Genomic DNA, 20,309 nt, shown 5'->3' with positions numbered 1-20,309 from the left:
TCCTAAATCTTAAAGAAAAAAAAAAATGGAATTATGATACCGTAATTACAAAAAAATAAATAAAAATAAAATAAAAACCCACATAAAAACTCAAAATCGATTTACCTATTTATATTAACCTATGTTGACATGGCAGTTGATATAAACATTTATCGAAAATGTAACTATAAAATCTGTTTCCAAATACAAAAGGATTAACAATACTAAAAAAAAAATAAAAATCAAATTAAGATATAAATTGCATTTTTAGCAAAATGTTGTCTTGGCTTTTAGTAAATAAATAAAAGCAGTAAGTTCTAATAATGAAACTACCAGTTATTCATTTTTTAACAATAGACACCAACATGAAGGTAAGCCAAGCAGTCTATCAACACAAAACATCACAACAATAAAACATAACAATAGAATATTTACACCACACCCTTGATCCTAAAATTCAGCGAAAATAACAAACCAAATTAAAATATGAAAGTCAAAATTAGAAAACCAATTTTAAGTTAACTATATTTATCTTTTTACTAAACATATAAATACATAAAAGTATATTTGCTTTTATATTCAATATTAGTTATTCAATTACTTCAAATTTAGGACATTAAAACGCCCTAGATTTAAAGATCAAAGTTGCATACTCTCTCATACACATTACGCTAAATATTAACAGATATTATGTGTTTCCAGAATAAATCAAAAAAGGCTAGACAACACAACCTAGCTCTAAAGCAGTAAATACTGGCAAATACCGCCTGGCACTAAATACTGTCAAGTCACACCTCTGCTATAAGTACACCGCTTGGCTGGCAAGGTTATCATTACGTTCGTTCGCAATGTTGTTAACATGTTCATGTAAGGCATCATACTGCTCGCTTCTCAGTTTATTTTGATTATTTCTGATAAAAGCAAGACGCTGGCCTTCAATTTTTACATATGCATCTACAGCATATTGCTGAAATAGTTTCTTGCCATAAAATAATGAACAGAAAAATAATGAACAGAAAAATTGCTGAACAGAAAGTCTATAATTGTAGAACTGAGATAGTGTAACATGATTTCTAACCAGTGTGGCACGCTCAGGGTTATGCACTAACTGATTATGCCAACCAGCATCACCTCTTGGGAAAAAGAGAGGATAAATCATAGGATCTAAGTTGGCTGACATACTTGATACAATTTTTAAAGGATGACCTCTTGGGTAAATAACAACTTCCCTGGAAGTTGGGGGAGCACCATCTTCGCCAACAAATACAACTGCAACTTCATCGTGTGAAGGTTGATTATAGCGTCGCCTATCACCCCCTTCAAGTAAAGACATTTTTACAACAGAAGCTTGGCGACCTTCTATAGCCGCTTGACGAATTTCTTTATCTTCTACTTCAGACATATTTTTAAATGCAAGAGCAAATGGACTTTGTTCAGTAATTATAGTTTGCAATTGAAACATTAAATCACGTAAACAAAGATCATTACCACGTTGTTGCATTCTAAAATTTACTGCTGCAAGTGGATCATATATATATAGTTGAGAATATATTGGTGGAATATCTTGATCTGGCCTAAGATTACCTACATGATGATAAATCTGGCCACATATTTTAAAACATGGAGGCCCATGATTTATTGGTTGAACTATAGTTGCTTTAAAAGAAGCGAAAGAAAGACAGACATTATAATTTCGAATATGTTTTAAAAAATTAACATTAGCATTACGACCTACATAATTCCCTGTAAATAAATCCTGTAAAACTTGTGTAAATGGTGAAAGTGGAGGTAAAGCTACCTTACCATTATGGCAACATAGAAAATGTGTTTCATCTGGAAATTTCTTAGCACCACAGTGCTGACAAATTTGATTCATTTCTCCTAAATAATTATAATCTGGAATAGCATTACTTCTTGCTATAGAATACATTCGCCCTTGTCGAACAGATCTTCTTACATTTTGGCGAAGATTAACTTCGACTCTGTTTAGCCTATTTTTTTCATTTTGTAAATGATTAATTTCATCTCGCCTAAGTCTATTTCTTTCATTTCGTCTACGATTGTTTTCAACATGCCTTATAGCACTTACATCGTCTTGTAAATACATAACTTCATCTAGCCTATCATCCATTTCAATGTCATCATTATCATTAAACATATTTATCAAAGCAACACTAACTATTTCTTTGTTTTACTACTCTAAAGTTAACAATAAAATAAAAAAAATTAATAAATAACTAAAAAAATCTTATTCGAAAAATTATAAAATAAAGAAACCAAATAAATGCCAAATAAAATTAATTTGCCATCATCAAAAGTAATACACCTGTACTTAAGTTTATTTAATTAAAGTTAAGAAAAACCTGCAACCATATTAGCAAAGACTTATAAAAAAAAGTTAAAATTTATTTTGTTTCTAATAAAAAATTTTAGAAAATAAACAAATATCCTTTTTTATTAGAAAAAGTTAAGTGTTTCTAATAAAATATATATATATATATATATATATATATATATATATATATATATATATATATACATACATATATATACATACATATATCCTTGGAGTCCCGGACAGCGTCATAGTTCATGTGTTGGGAGAAAACATTGAACAAAATGCATAATAAAACTTATAAATGCGTTATGTACAAAACAAGTTATTAACCCCCCCCCCCCCCAACACACAAAATATGACGCTGCTGCAACTCCAAGGATATATATATATATATATATATATATATATATATATATATATATATATATTATATATATATATATATATATATATATTGAACTATTTATTAGTGAAAACATATGAAATCCAAAATTTTTTTTATAACATATATAGTACATTTTATAAATAAACCTCCACAATTTCCTTGGTACAACAACTCGATCATGATTAATAACAACTCTGTAAACATGAATTTTCTAATAATCTAAATCTTAATAAATTATAAACAATTAAACTTAAATAAAAATGTATGAAAATGATTAATGGTATATTAAATATAGAAAAACAAACATATAATAACTATAAGAATTATAGTAACTTATATTTTCAATATTAACATCTATAACACATTTAAAAGTATAATTTAAAAAAAGATTGCAATAAGCTAATTAATTAATAAAATTTTAAAAAGATTTTCTATTACCTATCAATTTAAGCTACTAAACATTATCTACCTAATGTCAACTTAAACATTTTCATAACCAAGTGTTTTCTTAAAGGTCATGATTTCTTTAAGAAAACAATTCGTTAAAAAAAGTCTGGAAACTACTTAAAAACTAAGAAATAGTGTATTTTACAGAATACAGAATTGTAACTAATATCGAACAATAGGTATAACTATGCGCACTAATAATAATAATATTCACTGTGCTATTTCAGATAAAAGTCACAAATTTATGCTTCTGCTTGAAGAAATTATATTAATGTATTTATATTAAGAAACAAAAGCAGCGAGTTCTAGTAATGAAACTACCTATTAATCATTTTTAACAACAGACACTAACATAAAGATAAGTCAAAGGTAACAACATTACACAAAAAATAATAAAGATGTTATGTATTTTCAGAATAGTTATATTGGCTAGACTACACTTAGACCTAAAGCAGTAACACCACTTGACTGGTAAGGTTGACGAATCTTGCTCTAGATCTATATCTCAAATATATTGTGTGTTATAGTTATACTAACTATAAAACATAATATTTTTTTTAAATGTTATATAACATATAAAAACACCTCATTTAACAATCATGTACACATTAGATAAAATCAGGGATGCAGAGTACCAAAAAGGACTCTGGATTTGAAAGTCACAAAAAGATTACTTTATCCTAGTTTTTGGTATACAGGAGCACTAAAAATATAAATAAGTTTATGGACTACTAATAGGTAAAAAATTAAGACTATTAGGTTAGAGGAACAATCGTATTATTAGCCCAGAATTCTTAGGTATTATGGCGGCAAGGACTCCTGGCTTATAAACAATAAGTTTCAAGTCATCAAATCTCATGAAATTATTATAGCAGATAATAAGTCAATAAACATGTTTAGAGCTTCTGGACACTACAGACTTGGAAAAAGTAGATACAAAAAGCTGGAGTCTTTTTGGGACTTCGCATCCCTGGATAAAATACATTTCATACTATTATAAAAACACATTTCTATAAACACATTTATAAAACAACTATAGATATCACTACATACACGTATTTATCAAACTACATATATCATCTCATACACATATTTATCAAAAACTTTTTAACTTTGAGCATAAGATAAACATATAAGCAAACCTTTAACAGCTATAAAACAACATTTATTAGCATTTAATATTTTTAATGTAACAAAGAATGCAGACTATAATTTACAACATTGTAATGAAAAAGATGAAACCATTAAAAAACAAAATTATAAATTTCAAATAAATACATATTCAGATACCTTAAAATGAAGCATAGCACAACATTCTTTTGACAAATTCCAGAAGAATTTTTTTTTTTTTTTCTATTCCTTATTATTTTTCCTAAGAATATAAAATATACATAAAGATATAGAGCAACATAAAATAGATTGAAATAAACGCAAACTTATGTATATAAACTTACATAAACACAAACCACAATCTTATTCTATTTAACTTTCATATTAAACACATAAATAAAATTTTATACTCATTATTCTTTCTACAAAAAATAATCTTAATCTATAAATAAGAAAATGAATTGAACTTACTAAAAAAGCCATCAGCTCCTCTTAATTGCTCCAGAAAATAAAACAATACTTGCTTAAAATGTTCTAACAAGACTAACGACAAAACTGAAACAGTTTACTTAAACAGAAACTTTAGTTATAAACTTCTTCTAAAAAATGAAAACAGGCTATAAAAATTAGAAAAATAAAAACAACCAACAACAAACAAACTATTATTTGAATTTTCTATTTTAAACAATGAACAACATCAATTCTTTTCGAAAATGATAATATATCAGCTCTAATTTGCTTGCTTGCTTGCGAAAGACCGCATGGAATATATAACCGTGCATTCAAAAGTCTAGAAACTACTTAATAACTAAGAAATGGTGTATTTTACAGAATACAGAACCGTCATTAACAACACTAACATTAGGCGTAACTATGCGCACTATTCATTACCGTATTAATATATAAATAGTGTTAAATAAAAAAAAAGTTGAAAAATTAAAAAGTTTTTTGAATGATTTTCTTCTAATTTGTATATATATATATATATATATATATATATATATATATATATATATATATATATATATATATATATATATATATATATATATATATATATATATAATATAAAAAATAAGTTAAAAAGTTTTGAGCCTGGCCATAAGAGGGGAACTTATTACTGAAAATGCCACTTAATTTACGTTACACGGAAAACAAGGTAAAAAATTGCTTAAACTTTTAGGTCAGATTTCTGCATATCAGTAAAGCAGTTTTTATTAGAAATTTTTACAAGATGTTAAGAATTCTATACCAATTTAAAAAATATATAAAAGTTTATCAGAGGTGACTGGCTAAGGAAAATAAACTTGATTTTTTGATACTATATATTAAACTTACATTGCATCACTTACGTTACCGAGCAATTTTTAATATGAGTTTTTATATCTATAATTAAGAGTTAGAGTTACATAACAAAAGAGTTGCAAAAATATTTAACTCATTCATTAAAAATAGTTAACAAAGAAAATTTTAAAAAGCTAGTGCCGCTCTTCCTGAGTGATTTTTTATATCATTTATGACAGTTATCAAATCGAAAACAGTTTTTCCGCTAGACCAAGAGCAACTTGAAAAAATTAGTTTAGTATTACAACTTTATTATTACTTATTTGAGTAATACTTTCATTTAAATAAGAAAATCTTTGGTTTGACAAAGTTTTTACTTAAACTTCTTTTGTCTATGCGTATTGCCCTATTTTGACTAGATTGAATTTTTAAAATGCTGCAAAGATTTACATTTAATTTTTTAAAAATATTTTTGATGTAAAAAATGCTATCATAGTTTAGGAGGGAGAGGATATATGTGATTGTTTGTGACAGGAGGGAAGGGGTTACACATTGACAAATGTAAGGTGACGTGCTTTATTGAAAACCCCCCTTAATTGAATTTACAAACGATTTGCTTTACTAAAACAAAAACACGAAAAGTTTTAACTGATTCTTTTTTATATTAGGAGAATAGCAAATTTTTCTTTTCTTTTCTTTTCTTTTAATATATAAATAAAATAAATTTTTATTTATTTATGTATATTTATGTCAACAAAAAGAATACATAAACAAATAAAAAAATAATAATATAAATAATTTTAATTAACACTAAAAAAATAGTAAAAGATTTTTTTTCTAAATTCTCCTAATATAAAATGTTTCACTAAAAACCTTGTCAAATCAACACGTTGAAATAAGAATTAATTAATAACGTATTTTATTTTGTTAACAAAAAAGCGCTAGAACTATAATAAATGTATGTAGTTTTAACATACGTTACACAAGTTGGAAATAAAAATGTGCTTTTACAAAGCATTGTTATTCAAAACTTTAAATGCAAAAATCTAATATTTAATATTCTTTCGCATATATATTATTAAAAAAATTTTTTAACTAAATTTTAGAAAAAACAAAACTTTATTATGTTTTTATTAACTTATGTTACATGAAAATTGAAAAAGTTCTTTCGTTATTTTCTTGAAATATATATATTTTATAAAGTATAAAATCTGATCAACAACAATTTGAACATGTTAGCACCATTTTCACGCTAAATTAATTCGGATTATGCAAATAAATTCATTGTTAAAATAACATTTTACAATGATGCTTTTTATATCATTTGACAATCAGAAAAACCGTAACTTTCAGAAGAATAAAAATGACTTAGATAAATTAATTTTAGTACTTAAGGTATATTTTTAATAAACTTTTATGTGTCATCAATATTTATTTGCTATAAGTTGACGAAAAAAGGAATAAATTTTGACTACTTTTTCATTTTCCGCGATTTTTCTCAAAAAGCTACCAGCAAATGATTTATATTTTGATAGTTTTGGAATTTGCAAATGAACTACTTTCAAAATCAAAAAAAAATTCTTGGGATAAGATATCAAGTCTTAGGTTACCTTCAGAGTTCCTGTGATTTCATATATTAAAAGGTCTAGTTAATAATCTTTCTTTAAATTAATAGTAGAAATTTCAATTAATTTGGACTTGAAATGATGTAAAAATAAACAATGCTGAGGTATATGGGTAATTTGGTGTTTTATTATCAATAGTTTTTATCTCATATGGAAGCTATTAACAACTCACTATTCTATTTATGTCACAATGCATCATAAAAATAGATAATAATATATAATAAAGTAAGCCTAAAATTGTTAAATTTAAACTTAAATTTTAATTTAAAATTTAAGTTTAAATTTAACCAAATTTAAATTTAAATTTTAACTTAAATATTCCTAATACATCATATTCTTTCAGCCATGTTTTAAGTTTCACGTTTACTCCTTCTGTGTTAATTTTTGTATGTGTTGCTATGTGTTTTTATGTGTTACTATGTGTATTCAATAAACTACTGTTTTTATTGTGTTTTTTTTCAAAATCATTCTAATAACCATTTTGTTTAGATTATATTAACAATAGACCTGAGTTTACTATCGCTCAAAATTTAACTCTTGGAATGCTAAAGTTTTTAAAAAAAGAGTACACTGTGTCGTTTGATTTAAAGCCTATAAGTTATTCTAAAGGTTTAAAAAATGTTCTTCAGTTATCATTGGGCAATAATAGTAATGATAGAAATCTAGGTGTTTGGTTTCATGAAGATGGAACAGGAGAGCTTGTTATTTGTTCTGCAGTTAATGGTAATAGGAGTTATTGTATTTTAACAACTCCACTTACTTTGGGACAATGGTACAACATTAAGATAAGTCAAAGTATGTTAGTTGATAGATATTGGTTTGCCCTTGATTTAAATGGAGTGAATATTCATAAAGAAGAAAATAATGATGCAAAAGATTACGATTTCATAAAGGTTTATGCCTCTAATCCATGGGATGATGCTCAAAATGGTTCAATTTCTAATCTTATGATCCTTAACCAAAAAGCTGGTAAGAAAAGATTTTAAAATATTTATTGTCAACCTGTTTAGTGTTTCTTGGAGTTGCTAAGAAATATATATATATATATATATATATATATATATATATATATATATATATATATATATATATATATATATATATATATATATTTATATATATATATATATATATATATATATATATATATATATATATATATATGTATGTATGTATGTATGTATGTATGTATATATATATATATATATATATATATATATATATATATATATATATATATATATATATATATATATATATATATATATATATATATATATATATATATATATATATATATATATATATATATATATATATATATATATATATATATATATGTACGACCCTCTGAATTAGGAAAAATGAGGTAAGCAATAATTTGCCAACCTCAATCTTTTTGAGGTCGGCATCAGTTCACAAAAAAAATTAGATCCAAAGGTCTTACCATAAGTCATAGAAATGAGGTTGGCAATTTTTTGCTGAGATCAAACACTTTAAGGTTGGCAGTTAGGTCAACATTACCGAATGCCCACCCTAATATCGAGGGCTGTATATACAGGCCTCTAAGCCTTGCCAGGAAATGCCTGCCATTTTTTGCATGGTAGTGGTGTAGTGGTAGAGCGCTCGCTTCATAAGCAAGAGGTTCCGAGTTCGATCCCCACCATGTCCCTGGTAGTACCGCACTCAACTTGTTTCTTTCTTTTAGTAAACTATGTTATTGGTGAAATATATGTTAACAATTATTAATAATAATTAGTAATAATTGCTAAACAATTATTAATTGTTATTATTAACAATTAAACCTGTTATTTCAAAAAGGACATAAGTCCAAAACTTTTAACAGTTCGTTTGTAAATTTAAATAAGAAAATCTGTATGATATTTTTTTTGATTATGTTTTTTTTTTCATAAAAATAAAACTTACATAAGTTATATATGTTCTTTATTTATCTACTCCTATGTTTAATTTCTCTTGCAGCATAGACATTATTTTAATAAAAATCATGTTTTTATTGATTTTGAAATGTTTTAATAAATGAACTTGTGACCTTTTTGAAATGACAGGTTCAATCGTTCATCACAAACATAGTAGACCAAAAGGAAGGGGGCAGGTAGAACTAAGTGCACAGAGCCGAATGGTATAAATAAGCAAATATTCAAAATTACATAGCTAAAAGTTTTCAGATAAAAAATGTACAGGAATAGAAATGTAATATGAAACAATTAAGGATATGTGAAAAATGTGTAGATGGCATGTTCTAATTGAAGTCTAAAAACTATGTATATATATGTGTGCGCCTTACTTAGAAAACACACTGAGCAGCTTTAATGGTATAAGAAATATGAATGTGAAGAGATGTGTATCATTCAAAAACATACAATAGTAAGATTGTTTATATACAAAAAAGAAAAAAAAAACAATTAAGAAAAAAATAACAGCGGAATTCCATCCACAGATGTTCTGTGTACTAAGTATACACTAACGCTAAGTGAGCTTAACGCGAACATATTTATTTTCAAATAAATGTAATTATGTAATAAAAAAAGTTATACTTAAAAGTATACGCATGCATTACATAGCATATTAATATAGGAGCAATAAATACTTGTTACATTAAAATTATACAAATATATTTTACAAACAAATAGCAATTTATATATCTGCTTTCCTCTTTAAAAAAAACAAATTAAATATAAAAAAATCATTCTTTTTAATGTTAACTTAAAACTGTTTTTTTTTTGTTTTTTTGTTTCGCCTTATCCAATTATATTGGTGAAAATAACAGCCACCCTAAAGTAAAAAAAATAAAAACAGCGCACAAATTATTTAAATTTATTTTAATTTGCTATTTTGTTAGTTTTTCTTTCTTTGTGAAACTTAGTTTTTTCCGCAATGCTGAAAAACTTGCAAATGGCTGTGACTAAATTGTCTAAAATAAAATACTTTAGCATGGACATACATGATGAAAACACGCGTTCCCCGGGAAGGTTCATGCTTCAGCGGGAAGCAAGAGTATTAACTCTTGCTCTAGCCCACACTCTACTAAAAAGGTTTATGGGAGCAATTTAAGGCTTTCGCAAAAGTATCATTTTTTCCCTAAAAAATATAATTATCATTGTAACTAAATGAAAAACTGTCACTTTTACAAAAAAAAAAAAAAAAATTATTGCATAATAAAGAGCTATGCTTTTGAAAAGGTAGGGTTGTTGCAAAAAATAACTTAAGAAATAAAAAAAGAGCGCCAATTTAAATGCACATGTTTTTGATTAGAATGGACTATTTGATAAATATAAAATTATTTATTTTATTAATTATTACTCTTTAAATTATATTGATAAAGTATAAATTTATTTAACTGATAAAAAATTATTGCATAACAACTTTTATATTAAACTTTTGTTTTTTTTACTTTAATTTATTATTCGCTTTAAATGTGGAGTTTTTAATTGTTGTAATAATTCTTAAAATGCATGCATTCTATTACAATAAGAAAACATAAAACATTTTCTAAAGGCATTAAACTAGTGGTGTAGTGGTAAAGCGCTCTCATCATAAGCAAAAGGTTCCGAGTTCGATCCCCACCATGTCCCTGGTAGTACCGCGCTCAACTTGTTTCTCTGCACATCGGCCTTGTTCGTCAAGGTTCGTGTTTCAGATTTATAGAGTTGAGAGAGGGTTATAACCACTATTAAGTAGCCTTGAGGAGGTGAATAACTTTTAAAGCTCTTTGTCGAATTTTTTATCAAATAAGTAATGCTGTTAATAAATAAATGGATAGCTAGTGTGAAACCCTAAGACAACACTTAACTAAAAAAATATTTCATGGCTCAATAAATGATGCTTGTTATTTATATATTCTTGTAACATTAACATTACAAACATATGCTTGCAACAAGTATAAAACTAAATTTTGTATTAAATAAAGCAATTTTTTTAACAAATGAACAGATTTGGAGCTTGTCCAAAAACCTAAAGTAAGAAGTTTTTTAGAGGAGAAGCTTGCATGGCTTACTATGTTTGTTTTAGGAGAGCTTTTCTCCGCTCTTGCACTCATTTCATATATATAATTATACATATATATATATATATATATATATATATATATATATATATATATATATATATATATATATATATATATATATATATATATATATATATATATATATATATATATATATATATATATATATATTAGGGGTGTCCAAAAAAAATTTTTTTTGAATTAAATGTTACACAGTTTTAAATATTGTTTCTTTGATTGAAAAAAACTTCTGTGCAAAATCTTAGGTGTTTTGGATATTTAGAGGTTGCTCAAGGAAAATAAAAATTTACTGTGTTAAAAGCATTTGTCTCAACAACAATATTTAAAAAACTTGAGTTATAGCTATGATATACAATTAATCATTTTCAAAAAATTCCTTAAATAATGCTAATAACATTCAAACGTTGCACTATTTACAAGATTAAAAGTTTAGTCTGTAGCAACAGTGGCATATGCCATCAAGATGCTTTTGCGGCAATCTGGAATGCGCTTTCTGTTGTCCTCAACAACTTGTATTAGTTTCTGCATTTCAGATTCAGTTTTTGTGATGGATTGATTAAATATGCTCATAAGAGCAACAGAGCGCTCAGCAGTGTCGTTGATAACTTTCACAGATTTAACAATTGCTTTAGTATAAGGAAATTTAGCAATTTTCTTCCTGGTCTTTGGATCAGTTCCAGATAAAATGCTTACATCGAGACCAAGTGACTGCAAAGCAGCAGTTGATGATGATGTAACAAGCTCATGAAGTTGCTTCTTTTCCAACTTGTTTAATTCTGCTGCTGGACACTTTATACCCCTGACACTCCAATCAGCTCCACTTTGAATCATAGCTTCAACAATCAATTTTTTTTCTGTGTCACAAACCCTGTCAGAAAATAATGAAAGTGGAATCATTTCTGACCCAAGGTACCAAGTGTGATTTTGAAGCTTCTTCATAGCAGCATTTAAAATGACCTTGTTGATCTCAGAATATTGTTTAATTCTTGTGAAGAGCATCAGGTCATTTGCTGGAGCATCACTTGCAATTGGACAGGCAATCCATGCTGGTACATAGATATGAGCAGCAACGATACAAAATTCGCACAAGTTGTTCTGTTCTTTCATAGTCAGCTTGAATTCATTTCTTAAGAGGTATATCTTCATATAAAAGATGACTTTAGCCATCCATCTAGCCATGTGATAAGCTCCCGGCATGCGAAAGCGATACTTCTTGGTGGCATAGTCTGATAACGGGAAACCCAAAATTAAAAGGCACAGCTCAATCATCTCTTTGTAGTCTTCTCTTATTATCATCATTGTCATCAGGAATGTCACTCACTTCTGTTGTTTTGCTATCATTATCACAATCAAGACTAAAGTGGCTGCAGTTAGGGGTAAGGACAGCATTTGCTTTTTGTCTTCTCTCTTCCTCATTCTGCTTTCTTTTCGTTTCTGCTTGTTGACGCTCTGCTGTTGGCTTTTTTTTGTTGAGATAGTTTTACATCTTCTCCAGCCATCTTCATCATACAAGCATTTTTTCGGTCTTCCAGAAATATTTTAACTTCATCAATTTTAATTAGCTTGTTTGCATCATTGTGTGAGATGTCAAACAGTAAATCTAATTTGATACTAAAATCTGTCTCTCTAGCAATCTGTGACGTACTAGCTCTTCCTTTTTTTTTTTTAATTGAATTATATTCATCAACACATGCTTTCACTTTTGATACAATATGAGACTGGTAAGTCATTGGAATTCTGGCTTTTTTCCAGATGTGAGCTAAACCATTAGATGTTGCTTTTGCACTGGCTGGAACTGTTTGTTTCAATGCTTTGTGATAGTGGAAAAACGTTCTTAACACATCAACCATCGTTGGAAGGACATTGTTTGGTAGGTTCTTCTCAGGATGACCAATCAACCATATTGCAGTTCGATTACAAGCCAAAGGAAAATTTGAACTTATCTTTTCACTCATTTTCAGCAACAAGCTAAAATTAAATGATACCAAATTAAACTCAACTTGAGAAATTAAATTTGCAAACATAATTTAAAATATATGATCAATATTTCAATATGAATGTGATGAAATCATAAGTATTACAAAACTACAAACATGAAAGTAAGTTAAGTCACCCAATAATATTTAGCACTAAAAAACAAGATATTGGCATAACAGCTATAATTATTATTTTATAGGATTAAAATAAATAAGAACCTCAAAATCTTTAAATATTTCAGTTTGTTCAGCAAAAAATTACAATTAATGAAAATGTTTTTCAATCAAAAACATCAGATGACAAGATGGCTGCTTGTCACATGACCAAAGAAGTTTGCTCATAAAAGACAATGGTACATCCAATTTGTTTAATATTTTATCTAAATTAAAGATGAGATAAAATTAGGAAATTATTTAAGGCGTAATGCTATTATTTTAAAACTAAAAGGCCATTGAGCAACCTCTAAACATTAATCTATTTTAATTATCTTTTGCACAGTAAATTTTAATGCCAATTAGCACAAAATAAACTAGTGTGCATTTAGATCAGAAAAAAGTGGTTATGTGAACACCCCTAATATATATATATATATATATATATATATATATATATATACACATTAGGGGTATGACTATAAAATTTTTTTAAGAATTTTTAATTTCCCCTGTCACCATGAGTGGAGAAGTTATTTTTATAAACAGAAAATATAAGTTTTTAATGTTAATTTTTGAAAAAGATTACCCCCCAAGCTGAAAATAATTTTTCCTATCTTTTTAATGTTATCCTAATAAGTTATAAATAACGTAATAGACATACAAAAATCGCTAAAATTGGTCTTGCTTCAGACAAGAATAAGAAAGTTTGGGAATCAAATTTAGTGAGATTTGAAAAAGCTAAGACTTCAAGAATATGTGCTATTGTTAAAAGTATTAGTGAAATGAATAAAATGTCTTCAGAACAGCATATTATTGATTAATTTAAAAGTTTCTCATCAAATGTAAAAAGCAGAAAGGAGAGAGTTGGCTAAAAAAATTGAACTAATATGGAGAAAGCTGAATATTCTAATTTTACAAGGTAAATCACCATCGGAAAGAAAAATAGAAAATTTATTAGAAAAATGTAATAGAAAACACTTGACAAAAATAGTCGAAAACCTGGAACTCAAAATTTTACCCGATTGTTTAACAAAACTGATAAGAAAGGTGAGTGGTTGTGTCAGGAAGATAAAGAGTTTTATGGTCTGCAAATGTCAATAAATGGAAAAGTTGGATATTGTGCCACGGTTGAAGATACTGAAGGTATTCATCCAAGAAAACTGGTGTTGATAAAGAAACAAATGTTCAAGAAAAAAATCAGCTAAGACTGAGATTTCGATGAATCAGCTAGTGAAGGAGGTTATTCAGTAACTGAAGAGCAGTGTTCCAGCAGTGCTACTGAAGCTAAAGATGTCGAAAGTTTGTCATCATCTAAAAGACAAAAAACAAATTTGTCTGTAAATTTGGTGATTTCTGCAAAGATTAGTACCAAAAAAGCACATAAAGTCTGCAAAACTTTATCAAAAAATGGAATTTCTATTCCTACTCCAACTCATAGGGGTGTCTACAAAGATGTCGGGAAATAAGGAGAAATGTTGAAATTATATGGAAAACTTAAAAAATGGAAAGCAGTCTTTACACTTTGATGGAAATCACATAGAGAAAATGGAACATCAAGTAGTTGTTTTTAAATATGAAAAGAGAGAGGTTAGACTTGCTGTTCTTGAGTTAATGAATGGAAAATGTGAAACAATATTTAATGGGATAAAACTTGTGCTGGATGAATATGAGCTGTGGCTAGCCATAAAAATGGTTGTATCTGATACAACATATGTAAATATCGGAACAAGAATTGGTGTAGTAACACTGTCACAGAAACATTTCAAAATCATTGGACTAGAAAAACCTTCTTTTTTAGGATGCCACCACCATATTTTACATGTCATGAATGATCTTTTTGAAAGATCAACAACAAAACTAATTCATTACCCATTCATTTTTATTACCCATTCAAACCAAATCATTACCCATTCAAACCAATTCATTACCCCAAACCATTCATTACCTATATGTGACAAGATTACGGCAAGAGTACAAGAACCTGAAGTTATTACTTTAAAATACCGGAGATCCTTTGACAAAAGTGAATTGGATACGCTGGCAAGATGACATGAACTTCCTGTATCACTTAATAGCTTGTTATAAAAAGTTCAAAAGCACAGGTACCTTCCAAAAGTGAATTTCAAATCACTTCCTGCTATAAGCAATTCAAGATGGAACTTGAGAGTAATTTTTGTTCTACTTGCTTACATTCTAATACCAGACTATCAAGAATCGAAATCTGATCAAGCAGCATGCAACTTCATCTGTGGTTCATGGGGTGATATATGGTTTGGTGATCACTACTTCAATCCTGCAGATTTTGTTCATCTATTAGAAGCATGCAATGAGCATCCAAAAGCATTAAAATTGTTGAAGAGATTTTGGTCCACAGAGCCAACACCAACTCCAACACAAGGGTCAAATATATGTGCAGAACGTGCAGTAAAAGTGATGCAAGATTTAGTGCCTTTATGTCGTAGCATAGAAAAACTTAACATTAAATACTTATTGTCAAATACACTGTAAAATAATTTTAATTATTCATGTTTATTGGTTTTCTATAAAGTACTGGAACATGTGTTGCAAAATTACATTTCTTATACTCCATAAATCTTGTTTTTAAATAGGGGGTGAATTTTTTTGAGATATAGTATAAATGTTTGATATTTTCTTGGTTTTTGCATAAAAACTCCACTAAATTGAGTATGGGGATAAAGGGTTGAAAAATTGTCATACTCCTAATATACATCAGTTCTTTGGAGTTCGCTTCCTTTATCTTGTTTTCCTGATTGATATAATTTGCAATCTTTTAAGTTGTCTGTAAATCATTATCTTGCTCTATAAACATCCTCTTTTCTCTTCCAGTATTTTCTAACACTAATAGTGGTTGCTTGCAGCCTTTTTGGAAAATAAGATATATATATATATATATATATATATATATATATATATATATATATATATATATATATATATACATCTATATACAGGGTGTTCGGGATAAATTTGACATATTTATAATTGATTATATTTTTTTGTAGATTAGTGGTATTAATACACACTACAGGTCATTTAAAAGTTTGAACCCTTCTTCATTCATATACAAGATGTCAGAAAGGATGGATGACTGGAACCCACCTGAATCATGGAAGAGAATAACTTGCATCATGATGATTCGTGCAGGCCATCAAAATAAGGATATTATGACTGCTGCCCAATGCTCCCTGAACACAGTAAAAACAATCAGGTATGAACTAGAGACTTGCAATGGTGACTACAAGGATGTAGTAAGAAGAAAGATCCCTAGCAGACGATCTGATTGCGTTCGTACAGCAGAATTCCTCGCAAGTCTGCAGGAACAGGTGTTGAAGAACCCTGGCATTGGAATTCGGGCTTTGTCACATGAAATGAATGTTGCATCCCCTGGATGCTTGTATGAGTAGTAGCGAAGGTCTTCATTGAGTGCAAGCTTCATAGTAGAGGATGCAACATTCATTTCACGTGACAAAGCCCGAATTTCAATGCCAGGGTTCTTCAACACCTGTTCCTGCAGACTTGCGAGGAATTCTGCTGTACGAACGCAATCAGATCGTCTGCTAGGGATCTTTCTTCTTACTACATCCTTGTAGTCACCATTGCAAGTCTCTAGTTCATACCTGATTGTTTTTACTGTGTTTAGGGAGCATTGGGCAGCAGTCATAATATCCTTATTTTGATGGCCTGCACGAATCATCATGATGCAAGTTATTCTCTTCCATGATTCAGGTGGGTTCCAGTCATCCATCCTTTCTGACATCTTGTATATGAATGAAGAAGGGTTCAAACTTTTAAATGACCTGTAGTGTGTATTAATACCTCTAATCTACAAAAAAATATAATCAATTATAAATATGTCAAATTTATCCCGAACACCCTGTATATTGTGTCTGCAAGGTCTTTTTAAGGATATTAATACAGGTCTTGTCAAGTAATTCTTCAATGTCAAAACAAATTTGAGATTGATTGCATCAACTCTGTTGATGTGTAAGGCATTTTTGTGGAAATATTGTATCTCTTTTTTTGCTGCAAGACTGCAAGAGGTGAGAACAGGGGCACTATATATCATGTGACTAATAGCATAAGATCTGTAGACTTATAGAAGGTTGGGCTGAATGTGTTTGATTTGCTTAAAGTGCTTGAGTTGAAATGGCACTGATTTTATAGTGTTGTGCACTTTTATCCATTGTTCATCTCAATCAAGATTCTCATTGAGCAGGATTCCAAGGTATTTATAGCTGTATACAATTTCAAGTTCAGTTTTATTGAGTATAGGAGATGGTAAAGCATGAGTGTTGGAGCACTGGGCTTTAATTCTAATGACTTTACATTTTGAACTGTTGAGTTTCATTCCATTGGCCACAGACCAATGTGCGATGCCATCAGCAATGGATTGAGGTAAATTGGCAGGAACTTTATCATAGATAATGTAGGTCAGGATGTCATTAGCATATTTCTCGAGAATGGTTTCAGGTGGGAGGTAGGTATTTATATTGGAAATATAAAGAATGAACAAGATTGGGCCAAGAACACTACCCTGAAGTACACTGGCTTGTATATATTTCCAGTCAGTGGTGTGATTACTTATTTTTACTCTTTGGTGATGATTAGATAAGTAAGCTGCGATCTAAGATGTGAGCCAGTTAGGTAGAATATTCACCAACTTTAGCAGTAACTTGTCATGATCAACATGATCAGATGCTTTTACAAAATCAAAGAATATTGCAAAAATTGATTTATTATTATCTTTAGCATGACTCCAATCCTCTATAACTTGAATCATAGCATCCATTGTACTACGGCCTGGAAAATGTGCTCGGTATGATGGACAATGAATTAAGTGACAATGCGTTCAAAAACTTTGCTTAACACGGACATAATAGCAATTGGACAATAATCATTAGAAGATAGCGGGTTTGAGATTTTAGGAATTGGTGTTATGTTCACTGATTTCCATTGATCAGGGAAGTAACTGTTTTCTATGAGGCGGTTAAACAGGATATTGAGTGGTTGGGCAATTTCTAAGCGAGCAGATTTGAGTTAAATTGGGGAGAGATTGTCAGGTCCTGATGATCCTGTCTTTAGTTTGCTGAGTTGGTTGAGAATGTTATTAATGATAAAAATATGGGTAATAGCTAGGTCTGCTTGATTGTTGATGAAGAATGAGTGGTTTGCTCCAAACATTTTGGAAATGATTCTTTAATTGATTTGCTAATGTCTCAGAGATAGAATGAGTGATTTGTCCTTTATTAGCAAGCTTGACTTCTCTCCAAAAATTTTGTTCTACTGGAGTAGAAGCATCGGTTATAAATACGTTTTCTTTTGGTGATTAGTTTGATGACTCGATTTGCAAGTACTTTTCACTCAGAATAGTGACCGGAAGATTAAGAGCTCTATAAAAGAACATCAGCAACGGTGTTACTGATGTTCTTTTATAAGGCTCTGAATAAATAGCCTCATCCAAGGTTTAGGGTTGACATATAAACAGCATCATCCAAGGTTTGGGATTGATGTATATTTTGATATATCAATATATTAACATATATATTATTATATCAAAATATGTTTAAAAATAGTTATACGGATATATTACATGAGTTTATTTATGTATTTTATGACTTACGAATGTTACATAAAACAATGTTTTGTACTAAGTTTATATAATTTATAACTTTTTTAATAATCCTAATATATATAAAAAAAAATTAATAGTTTTAAATTTACCTATAAATTATTCTTTTATTTGCAACTTGCGGCAAAACTTACGAGAAAATACAAATTGACTAAGTGCTGTTGAAAGGAAAAATGTTCTTAGTTAAATACAAAAGTTGTTTTATATTGTAATATTATTATTAAAATAATATATTTTTATTAAGATTATAATAAAATAAGAACATCAATCATTTATGAAATGAGAATTTTCATAACCAGTAAATCGATAGTAGTTTCAATAAGTGAAGCAAAAAGCCTAATAGATATTGATTACGTCAAATATAATATTTTTCAGCAATGCAAATTGATGCATTTAGGGTTGTTTAAGCGGGAAAATTACTGGTTTCTATTAACATGCAATAATTATTAGATAAAAATTTTAAGAACAATAAATTTGATATATATTCGAATATATTTTAAGTAGTAGAATTAATAATATAAATATATTAACAAGTTATTATTTTATATTTATTATATTATTAATAAAAAGTTATAAATGTATATATATATATATGTATAAATATTTATGTGTATATATATATATATAAATATATATGTATATATATATATATATATATATATATATATATATATATATATATATATGTGTGTATATATATATATATATATATATATATATATATATATATATATATATATATATATATATATATATATATATATATATATATATATATATATATATATATATATATATACACACAAATAGTTTTGATGAGTCTTTATTGATGAAACACAGTGTTAAATGAAAAATTTCATTATCTCATCATCAATATAACTCATCATTGAAGGTGCAGATATTTGTTCTTATTACATGGATTTCCTTTGAGAAGATCTTCCATGGATCACCAAGGAAACCCAAGTGAATTGACTAAGCAACTGCATACTTGGAGTGAAAAACTATCATCATTGATTTCAATTTTTGTTACAAGATTTAGTTCTCTTGAAGCAGAAAATTATGCTAAATATCTTGAAATTGATAATCTTAAACAAAATTCAAATATTATAAGTAGTGTTAATGCATGGGTTGGCTTTATTAACAAAGATAGAAATAGAACCACTAAAGAGAACAATGCAGCTCTATATGCCAAAATCAAAAAGGAAAGTAATGGAAAGAGTAGAATTGAAAATAATGTTATTATCAGTGGTGTGGCAGAGTATTCAAACCAGACCAATGAAAATAAAGCCATAGACAATATTCTGGCTATTT

General features: G+C 28.1%; 1 protein-coding gene across 2 annotated transcripts in view; it reads left to right on the top strand.

Annotated features, from left to right (window-relative positions):
- LOC124810993 (uncharacterized) overlaps positions 1-20,309 on the top strand; it is a 146,788-nt gene that overhangs the window by 50,337 nt on the left and 76,142 nt on the right. For both annotated transcript variants that reach the window (XM_065804441.1, XM_065804440.1), the window contains exon 6: positions 7,658-8,137. In XM_065804441.1, the coding sequence (XP_065660513.1) occupies positions 7,658-8,137 (480 nt within the window). The remainder of the gene's footprint in view (positions 1-7,657; positions 8,138-20,309) is intronic.

This window comes from Hydra vulgaris, chromosome 09 (genome assembly GCF_038396675.1).
Source record: "Hydra vulgaris chromosome 09, alternate assembly HydraT2T_AEP".
Taxonomy (NCBI): domain Eukaryota; kingdom Metazoa; phylum Cnidaria; class Hydrozoa; order Anthoathecata; family Hydridae; genus Hydra; species Hydra vulgaris.
This window is presented reverse-complemented; position numbering and strand designations above follow the sequence as displayed.